Source organism: Doryrhamphus excisus, linkage group LG6, assembly GCF_037039965.1.
Source record: "Doryrhamphus excisus strain RoL-2023G ecotype Guam linkage group LG6, RoL_Dexc_Guam_v1.1, whole genome shotgun sequence".
Classification (NCBI taxonomy): domain Eukaryota; kingdom Metazoa; phylum Chordata; class Actinopteri; order Syngnathiformes; family Syngnathidae; genus Doryrhamphus; species Doryrhamphus excisus.
Genome location: NC_136362.1, coordinates 10,938,466 through 10,949,694, shown reverse-complemented (window position 1 = coordinate 10,949,694; position 11,229 = coordinate 10,938,466). Strand labels below are relative to the sequence as shown.

Below are 11,229 nucleotides of genomic sequence, written 5' to 3'. Positions count from 1 at the left end.
CGACTACTCGATGAAGAGTCAAGTTTCACTGACTCACGACTACTCGATGAAGAGTCAACTTTCACTGACTCACGACTACTCGATGAAGAGTCAAGTTTCACTGACTCACGACTACTGGATGAAGAGTCAACTTTCACTGACTCACGACTACTCGATGAAGAGTCAACTTTCACTGACTCACGACTACTCGATGAAGAGTCAAGTTTCACTGACTCACGACTACTGGATGAAGAGTCAAGTTTCACTGACTCACGACTACTCGATGAAGAGTCAAGTTTCACTGACTCACGACTACTCGATGAAGAGTCAAGTTTCACTGACTCACGACTACTGGATGAAGAGTCAAGTTTCACTAATTCACGACTACTCGATGAAGACTTAAGCTTCACTGACCCACGACTACTCGATGAGTTAAGTTTCACTGACTCACGAGTACTCGATGAAGAGTCAAGTTTCACTGACACATGACTACTGAATGAAGAGTTATGTTTCACTGACTCACGACTACTCGATGAAGAGTCAAGTTTCACTGACACATGACTACTGAATGAAGAGTTATGTTTCACTGACTCACGACTACTCGACCAATGCCTTGAGTTTCACTGACTCAGGACTACTCGATGAAGACTTAAGTTTCACTGACTCACGACTACTCGATGAAGAGTCAAGTTTCACTGACTCACGACTACTCGATGAAGAGTCAACTTTCACTGACTCACGACTACTCGATGAAGAGTCAAGTTTCACTGACTCACGACTACTGGATGAAGAGTCAAGTTTCACTGACTCACGACTACTCGATGAAGAGTCAACTTTCACTGACTCACGACTACTCGATGAAGAGTCAACTTTCACTGACTCACGACTACTCGATGAAGAGTCAACTTTCACTGACTCACGACTACTCGATGAAGAGTCAAGTTTCACTGACTCACGACTACTGGATGAAGAGTCAAGTTTCACTGACTCACGACTACTCGATGAAGAGTCAAGTTTCACTGACTCACGACTACTCGATGAAGAGTCAAGTTTCACTGACTCACGACTACTGGATGAAGAGTCAAGTTTCACTAATTCACGACTACTCGATGAAGACTTAAGCTTCACTGACCCACGACTACTCGATGAGTTAAGTTTCACTGACTCACGAGTACTCGATGAAGAGTCAAGTTTCACTGACACATGACTACTGAATGAAGAGTTATGTTTCACTGACTCACGACTACTCGATGAAGAGTCAAGTTTCACTGACACATGACTACTGAATGAAGAGTTATGTTTCACTGACTCACGACTACTCGACCAATGCCTTGAGTTTCACTGACTCAGGACTACTCGATGAAGACTTAAGTTTCACTGACTCACGACTACTCGATGAAGAGTCAAGTTTCACTGACTCACGACTACTCGATGAAGAGTCAACTTTCACTGACTCACGACTACTCGATGAAGAGTCAAGTTTCACTGACTCACGACTACTGGATGAAGAGTCAAGTTTCACTGACTCACGACTACTCGATGAAGAGTCAACTTTCACTGACTCACGACTACTCGATGAAGAGTCAAGTTTCACTGACTCACGACTACTGGATGAAGAGTCAAGTTTCACTGACTCACGACTACTCGATGAAGAGTCAAGTTTCACTGACTCACGACTACTCGATGAAGAGTCAAGTTTCACTGACTCACGACTACTGGATGAAGAGTCAAGTTTCACTAATTCACGACTACTCGATGAAGACTTAAGCTTCACTGACCCACGACTACTCGATGAGTTAAGTTTCACTGACTCATGACTACTCGATGAGGACTTAAGTTTCACTGACTCACAACTACTCAATTATGCGTGATGCGTCAACTTGCCGTGAATGTGTTGTGTTTTCACATCGTTGTACCGTGAGCAAGTATGTCATTCTTTTAGACGACCACCTATATGGCGCCCGCCGCCAAATATTTTAAACCCAATGTGGCCCGCCAGTCAAAAAGTTTGCCCGCCCCCACGCTTCCACGGCTCCATGTTTTGGAAAGGAAATACAAGCATTATTTAATGTTAAATTTCAGCGCTTCTGAAAGAACATCGGTAGGAAAAGGTATGTAGAATGCATTCCAAAAAAAACACCCCTCCTCTTTCCGCTCTCTGACTTGTACATAAAGTGTAACGTGAGAACCTAGCAGTACTGTAAAGTGCATTCGTCGGTCCGTGTCCTTACCCCCCCCCCCCATCCCGTGTGTGATTTCCCATCCGTTTCCAGTGGAGGTGGTGCCAATAGTAGATTATACAGTATGTTTATTTCCACTTGAATACTCATATTCTTCATCAACCACAGTGCCGTTCAAATTGTACCGGGGAATATTACCAGTATCATTGTCACCACAACTTATTAATGTGCGGTCCAGACACTGTAGCAGAGTTGAGTCCTGTCTTGAAGCGAATGAAAGAGTCATGTATGTGTGTGTGTGTGTGTGTGTGTGTGTGTGTGTGTTCTTTGTGTTTGAACAACTGCACTGATTGGTCATTTCTCTGAAGACTAAATCCTGATTCTTATACGTGATCGCTGCCTGCTAGTTGAGTGGTTTCTGTTGCGGTGCTTCCCATTGGTGCTTAACAACAGGAACCATCGACCCCAAACAACCTCAGATCAAAAACTGTCAGAACAGAAATCCGCTCACTTCTTCATGATTGTCTCTACATTGCAGCGAATGTACGAAACGAAAACAATAACCGGATGTTTTCTAAACGAATCTGGAAGAACGAGGGGGCTGCAGTGTAGCTCAACTGATTGAGTATTTGGTTGAGGGGTGCGAGTCAAGCGTTCACTGAATGGGGAGTCATGGGTACTCTTCTGCGGTAATTTTTCACTTACTCACCCTTGAGTTTCACAGACTCAGGGGGTGCTGGACTAGCATCTCCAGCTCGGTCGCCGAACTTGTTTGCGCATGTGTGAGTTTCTGTGACGGGTGACTCGAGTGAATCTTCAATGAGTGATCCCCCAAAGAAATCGAATCAGTATAAGGTCAGGATGCTCCGATCAATCGACCACCGAACAGTGTCGGCCGATATCAGTGGCTGATCTACAGTCTAACATTCTGCACATAACTCAAGATGGAACAATTTGGCTCTGCCCCGCAAGTTTCACTGACTCACACCTACTCGATGAAGAGTCAAGTTTCACTGACTAACAACTACTCGAGGAAGAGTCAAGATTCATTGACTCACGACTACTCGACCAAAGCCTTGAGTTTCACTGACTCAGGACTACTCCATGAAGAGTCAAGTTTCACTAACTCACCACTACTCGATGAAGACTTAAGCTTCACTGACCCACGACTACTCAATGAGTTAAGTTTCACTGACTCACACCTACTCGATGAAGAGTCAAGTTTCACTGACTCATGACTACTCAATGAAGACTTAAGTTTCACTGACTAACAACTACTCGAGGAAGAGTCAAGATTCATTGACTCACGACTACTCGACCAAAGCCTTGAGTTTCACTGACTCAGGACTACTCCATGAAGAGTCAAGTTTCACTAACTCACCACTACTCGATGAAGACTTAAGCTTCACTGACCCACGACTACTCAATGAGTTAAGTTTCACTGACTCACAACTACTCGAGGAAGAGTCAACTTTCACTGACTCACAACTACTCGATGAAGAGTAAAGTTTCACTGACTCACAACTACTCGATGAAGAGTAAAGTTTCACTGACTCACGACTACTCAATGAAGACTTAAGTTTCACTGACTCACAACTACTCGAGGAAGAGTCAAGTTTCATTGACTCATGACTACTCGACCAATGCCTTGAGTTTCACTGACTCAGGACTACTCGATGAAGAGTCAAGTTTCACTAACTCACGACTACTCGATGAAGACTTAAGCTTCACTGACCCACGACGACTCAATGAGTTAAGTTTCACTGACTCACAACTACTCGAGGAAGAGTCAAGTTTCACTAACTCACGACTGCTCGATGAAGACTTAAGCTTCACTGACCCACGACTATTCGATGAGTTAAGTTTCACTGACTCATGACTACTCGATGAAGAGTCAAGTTTCACTGACTCACGACTACGCAATGACTTAAGTTTCACTGATCCACGACTATTCGATGAGTTAAGTTTCACTGACTCACGACTACGCAATGACTTAAGTTTCACTGATCCACGACTATTCGATGAGTTAAGTTTCACTGACTCACAAGTACTCGATGAAGAGTTAAGTTTCACTGACTCACGATTACTCGATAAAGAGTCAAGTTTCACTGACTCAGGGCTACTTGATAAAGGCTCGAGTTTCACTGACTCAGGACTACTCCACCAATGCCTCGAGTTTCACTGACTCACGACTACTCGATGAAGAGTCAAGTTTCACTGACTCACGACTACTCAATGAAGAGTCAAGTTTCACTGACTCACGACTACTTGACCAATGCCTTGAGTTTCACTGACTCACGACTACTCGATGAAGGGTCAAGTTTCATTGACTCACGACTACTCGATGAAGACTTATGTTTCACTGACTTACGGGTGTTCGACGAAGACTCGAGTATCACTGCATATATAGTCATTTTGCACATGACTCACAAGCTCAATTCACCTGCTCGGCCCACGAGTATCACTGACTCACAGATGTTGGACAGAGACTCGAGTTCTACTGACTCATGGGTGCTCGAACTTTGTGCACATGACTCACAGACAATTCACTCGCTCAGCCCGCAGATTTCATGGGTATTCATGGGAACGCAACTCACACATGCGCGCTGTGACGGTTGACTGGAGTTACTCCAGTAACTGATTCACTTCGGTCAGCGACTCATAAGCACTGAGTTCGAAGAATGGCGTATCCCATCACGAGTACAGTATTTCCTGTATGTTTTGCAATACTTTTATTCATAAAGTGTGCGTATAAAACTGTCGATAGAGCACAAAAATGTGTTTCTTTCTTTGTCACCATGATCCAAGCTTCCGTCATGAACAATCATTTGTCCCCGAGGGATGTTCAGTGTGAAGCTTTGTTCAGGAAAAAACGAAAAAACGGAATGCTTTTGTTGTATTCCAACTTTAAAAAAAAAAAACATGCTGCCAATGTTGTGTTCATACATCCCATTTATGATTGTACTTTTCCATCATGAGGTGACAACTTTTCTATCTAATGAATTTCTAGCTTTGCATTCTACTTGTTTTTACATCTACTGTATGTTTGGAGCAGCGCACAAAAGGTTTGCTCACACTTTGTATGTAAAGGATTTATTTATACTTTTTCATAAGAGGACAACCACTGATGTGCAGAACTTTGTAATGTTTGTCACGTGACGTCGAGCATTTCAGGGCATCGCATGGGGTCAAGATGAATATTTTGTTATTTAATGTGCGGTTTCGTATGACGTATGACGCGGGGTGAAAAAAAAAAAAAAAAGAGCGGTAACTTAAGTGTTCATGAGAAGTGAATGGATATTTGTCTTCTCTGAGTTTGTACATAGCATGTGTTCACTGAAATGAATGTACAGTCGTTTTGTAATAAACACATGAAAATGCATTGAAACAAAGTCAAATGTGTGATATGTGTCGTAGATTTCATGGTAATCATAGAAAAGGTAATCATTTCAAATGCTTTAAAAAGTTTACATGGGAAATATTTAAATATAAGTATGATCATAAGTATTATTTAGTGTAGTGGTGTCCAAATGTCCAAAAATCAAATGATGAGGGTCCACTTTTTCATTAAAAAAACACCCACAAAAAGAGATATCAACTTGATTCTGTTTTAATAAAATATATATTAATATTGTGAAAAAAGTAACAAAACCAGGCAAATTATTTTCAACATTTGGAACTGTTTTAATTTATAACTATTCAACTTCCTTACACAAATAGAAACTGAAACGACAAAATGATCAAACTTAAAAACAGTGTGACACAAAGTCCGATAACGGATTATTTGGGCCATGAGAAAATTCGTAAGTCGTAAATTTACTAGAAATTAAGTTGTAAATTTGTGAGAATAAAGTCGTACATTTATGAGAAAATATTATAAGAATAAATTAACGAAAATAACGCGATTAGCATGTCTAGACCTTACGACTTCTTGAAATCTCTGATTATTTTAATAATCATTGCCTGAGACAGCTATGAAAAACGGTGGCTTATGTGACCTTTGGCATTGGGCAAAAACACGACTTCTCGAAATCAGATTTTTTATTTATTTTTTTGGCCCGATTGCTACAGCTACGGTTTATGTGACCTTTGTACTTAGGCAAAAGCAATGTAAGTTTTTTTTATCGAGTAAATGTTCAACTTTATTCTTAATTAATTCTTAATTAATTTACTTTTATTCTTAATTCATTTTAGTTTTTTCTCATAAATGTTGACTTTATACACGTAAATTTTTGCCTTTTTTCCCCGCTCATAAATATAAAACTTTTTTCTCGTAAATTTATGAATTTTTTTTTGCTTAAATGTACAACTAAATTCTCATAAATTGACAACTTTTATTGAGTGAATGTACAACTTTATTCTTAATTAATTCTTAATTATTTTACTTTTATTCTTAATTAATTAATTTTTGTTTTTTCTCATTGGGCAAAGACACGACTTCTCGAAATCTGAATTTTTTTTTTTTATGTGGCCCGATTGCTTAATAATTGCGAAATAACATATTGCCTTGGACAGCTACGTCGATCGGTGGTTTATGTGACCTTTGTACTTCGGCAAAAGCAATGTACAATTTTTTTTCCTGTGAATTTACAACTTTTATTGAGTAAATGTACAACTTTATTCTTAATTAATTCTTAATTAATTTACAGTTCTTTCTCATAAATGTTGACTTTATACACATAATTTTATGCCTTTTCCCCCCGCTCATAAATATACTTTTTTTCTCGTAAATTTATGATTTTTTTTTTTTTGCTTAAATGTACGACTTTATTCTCATAAATCTACAACTTTGTTCTCGAAATCTGAAGGCTTTTTTCCAATGTGTCCCTATTGCCTATGAAAAACGGTGGATTATGTGATCTTTAGCCTTGTGCAAAGGCAATTTCCGACTTTATTTCCCGTGAATGTACAACTAATCTAGTAAATGTCCAAATTTATTAATGTAAATTTACGACTTTTTTTTCCTTGTAAATGTACAACTTTATTCTCAAAAAAAAAATTTGTCTTTTTTCTCAAATTTGCTCCAATTTTTTTCGTAAATGTACGACTTTTGTTCTGGACTTTATTCAGGTAAATTTACGACTTTTTGTGGCCTTATACTCCATCATAGAGTGCAAATAGAAGCTAAGCTTTTTTTTTTTATTCCAAGCATGCAACAACATGTTACAACTCCACAGCCTAGCCTAAGCTAAGCTAAGCTATGGCCATGTTCTTCTTCAAGAATATGAACATATTGACATTTTCTGGCAGCAGTTGAGACCTTTGGGCACTCACTACGTCTCCTGCAGTTGAGAAGATGCGTTCACTTGGAACACAGGTAGCGGGGACAGAAAGGCATGCTTTGGCGAGGTAAGACAGCAAAGGGTACTGTCCGCAGTTTTCACGCCACCACTTCAGAGGGCAGCTGCTGAGAGGGATGGAGGGCTCTTTCCTGTAGTTCTGCATTTCTCTCTCGGCTCGTTCTAATCTGTTGTACTGCTCCGGATCGGCGTAGAAAGAGTTTCCTAGCAGGTCCTCGAGCGCTGTCTTTTTGGGAGCGGGTTCTGTCACTTCGGGCTCGGTTTTCACAGCGGTACATGGAACTCCACCAGCAGCGTCTTCTTCTCTCTCCCAGGACATGGTCTTTTAAACAGAAGAAGAAGTAAAAATTAAATTGAATATTCATTCATTCATTTTCTACCGCTTTTTCCTCATGAGGGTCGCGGAGGTGCTGGAGCCTATCCCAGCTGTCTTTGGGCGAGAGGCGGGGTACACCCTGGACTGGTGGCCAGCCAATCACAGGGCACATATAGACAAACAACCATTCACACTCACATTCATACCTATGGACAATTTGGAGTCGCTAATTAACCTAGCATGTTTTTGGAATGTGGGAGGAAACCGGAGTACCCGGAGAAAACCCACGCATGCACGGGGAGAACATTCAAACGTGTCTTTCTGTTACTAAATTGAAGAAGCCAAAAAATTACCACTTCCACACAGAATAGGAGGATAACTTGTTTTTACTTCCATCATAATAGACATGCAAACTCAACACAGAGATGGCCGAGGGTGGAATTGAACGCCGCTTGCCCACCATGCAGCCACTGCTCATTACTAAAGAACGGAAAAGATAGAAAAACACTTTTTTTTTTGGATGGCCGAGGGTGGAATTGAACCCTAGCTGTGAGGTCTGCGCGCTAAATTGAATGTCGCAAATAAATGAATAAAAAGTGGCACGGCAGTCAAGTGGTTAGCGCGCAGACCTCACAGCTAGGAGACCAGGGTTCAATTCCACCCTCGGCCATCTCTGTGTGGAGTTTGCATGTTCTCCCCGTGCATGCGTGGGTTTTCTCCGGTTTCCTCCCACATTCCAAAAACATGCTAGCACCAACAAAAGTGATGCTAAAAGTTGCCCATCCATCATTTGTAATTAATTTTTTGGGTGTCTGGAATGAATTAATTGGATTTACATTATTTTCAATGCGACAATTTGCTTTGGTTAGAGTCCGTTTTGGTTTTAATGATTGATTGATGATGTTAACCAGGGCTGTCGAGTGCTTAGCGTGTGAATGAATATTCTGCATTATACGTTGGTAGTGTCTTATGACACAAGCCCTAAATATGCTTCACATACTTATTAGACACATTTAAAGTATGAATTTTTAAATTGTTTAATTTTTTTTGCCCCATACCGAAGTGGGTCTGTTTATGTTTATGTCTATATGTGCCCTGTGATTGGCTGGCGACCAGTCCAGAGTGTACCCCGCCTCACGGCTGAAGACAGCTGGGATAGGCTCCAGCACCCCCCCCCGCGACCCTCATGAGCATAATTGGTAGAAAATGAATGAATGAATGAATGAGTCTGTTTTGGTTTTAATGATTGATGATGTTAACCAGGGCTGTCGAGTGCTTAGCGCGTGAATGAATATTCTGCATTATACGTTGGTAGTGTCTTATGACACAAGCCCTAAATATGCTTCACATACTTATTAGACACATTTAAAGTATGACATTTTTAAATTGTTTAATTTTTTTATTTTTTTTGCCCCATACCGAAGTGGGTCTGTTTATGTTTATGTCTATATGTGCCCTGTGATTGGCTGGCGACCAGTCCAGAGTGTACCCCGCCTCATGCCTGAAGACAGCTGGGATAGGCTCCAGCACCCCCCCCCGCGACCCTCGTGAGGAAAAGCGGTAGAAAATTAATGAATTAATGAATAATGTTGTTTTTTTTTTGCCCCATACCGAAGTGTGTCTGTTTATGGTTATGTCTATATGTGCCCTGTGATTGGCTGGCGACCAGTCCAGGGTGTACCCCGCCTCATGCCCGAAGACAGCTGGGATAGGCTCCAGCACCCCTCCCCCGCGACCCTCGTGAGGAAAAAGTGGTAGAAAATGAATGAATGAATAAAATATTGAAATGATACCTGATATTGCTGCAACTGTTTGGCCTTGTTCTGTACCCTCAGGAAGACTGCCTCACACTGGTCACTATCTAGCTGAGGTAGAGTCCGGAATCTTGGATCCAAGGCCGTGCACTCCAGCAGATAGTCGTACGAATCCCCGCTGTATCCGTCTGCAATATTCCTAAGAATAGCAATCTTGGTGTCGGCCACGGTGGTGGAATCGCCGTCATTCGGCGTCATGCTCTGTTCGATCATGCTCTTCAGCGGCGCGATGAGCGACACAGTTGGACGTTTCTCCTCGCATAAAACCGTCGTGGCCGTCTTCAATGGATACAGCAGCTTCACCAGATCTTCGGCATCTCTGATATCGCAGCTGTCGAGCGTATCAAGATATCTAATGTTTTGTCTTATCTCAGGGCTGGCGAGAGCTGCCGCTATGGCGGCTTGTTGTTCCAGATAACGAGACAACATCTCCAGAGTGCTAAGCCACCGCGTCGTCACGTCCGTGATTAGCTCATGTGACGGAAGTTGCAGTTGCATCTGTTTGGACGTAAACACAGCGGTGGCTGTGGAGTTACCGTGAAAAAAGGCAGCCACGCGTCTCACCCGTCCGAGCAAGCGAGTGACACGTGGGACGCCGAGGCCGGCTTGCGTTGCAAGGTTTATAGTGTGCGCAAAACATTTAATGTGCGGTTCTAACCCTGCCTCGCGCACGGCTACTTCTGTGTTACGCGTATTATCAGTAACAACAGCAATGGTGCGATTTGTTCTCTGAAGGTCCCAGTCAGTGACGGCTTCTTGCAAAAAATCACATAAATGGGACTCGAATAGCGGTTTGGTTTGCAGTGCAACACTTTTCATTTCCCATGCATTGTTAATTATGTGCGCTGTTATTGTTACATAACTCTGAGTACCTCTTAATATCCAACTATCTGTTGTTAATGCGATGCTTTCTGCCTCTTTCAGTGTCTGCACAACGCTAGCCTTTGTTTCTTTATAGAGGTTCGGCACCACAGTGGATGTAAAATACGTGCGTGGTGGAATTGTGTACTTGGGTTCCAGGGTGTGGAGTAGTCGTCGGAATCCTTTATTTTCCACCACAGAAAATGGCCTCATATCAGCTGCAATAAAAACACCGATGTCTCTGGTTATTGTTTCGGATCTGGAGCCCGCTAGAGTTGCTTGGCATTTAACCGGTTTCTTCACAGGTGATTTTAGTATCCAGCTGTGGTGGTTTTGGATGTGTCTTTGCATAGTGCTGGTGTTAGCTGCGGTGTAAGGCATTCTTTTCTGGCAGAGCTTACATATTGTCCGTGTTTTGTCCGTCACTCGGTTGCCGTCTATTATATCCAATGGAAAGCCAAAATACTGCCATACAAACGATTTAAAACTGGCAGGGGCCTCTTCAATTATAATGTTGTCTGATTCCGAAGTCATTTTGAACGTTCTCGATCCTTTTTTTCCTTCTTCCGGTCTTCTTGTTTTGGTTTAATGACAGCCAGTTTCAACCATGACTTCTTCGACGCTGTGTCTGGGAAACTAAACATAGCAAAGGCACATTACTGCCACCGCAGGTCATACATTGAAATTACAGTAGCTGATTCACTGTCAAAGGGGGCTCTTATCTCGCGAGAAAAAAACGAGAAATCTTCTCACACCTCAAATATATACACTACAGTCAG

General features: G+C 41.8%; 1 protein-coding gene across 1 annotated transcript; it reads right to left on the bottom strand.

Annotated features, from left to right (window-relative positions):
• Positions 1-7,248: 7,248 nt before the first annotated feature.
• Positions 7,249-11,075, bottom strand: LOC131125204 (E3 SUMO-protein ligase ZBED1). Its single transcript, XM_058066505.2, has 2 exons — positions 9,569-11,075; positions 7,249-7,781 (listed from the first exon to the last, which is right to left on the bottom strand). The coding sequence occupies exons 1-2, from the start codon at positions 10,982-10,984 to the stop codon at positions 7,353-7,355; spliced, it is 1,845 nt and encodes a 614-aa protein (XP_057922488.2). The 5' UTR covers positions 10,985-11,075; the 3' UTR covers positions 7,249-7,352.
• Between the last annotated feature and the right edge of the window lie 154 nt (positions 11,076-11,229).

Bases quoted from the DNA above. Each gene is read 5' to 3' on its own strand.
- LOC131125204 (XM_058066505.2), bottom strand. From the start codon at position 10,984: ATGACTTCGGAATCAGACAACATTATAATTGAAGAGGCCCCTGCCAGT. The intron at 7,782-9,568 runs GTATCATTTCAA...TCTGTTTAAAAG, and splicing joins AACAGTTGCAGCAATATCAG to ACCATGTCCTGGGAGAGAGA.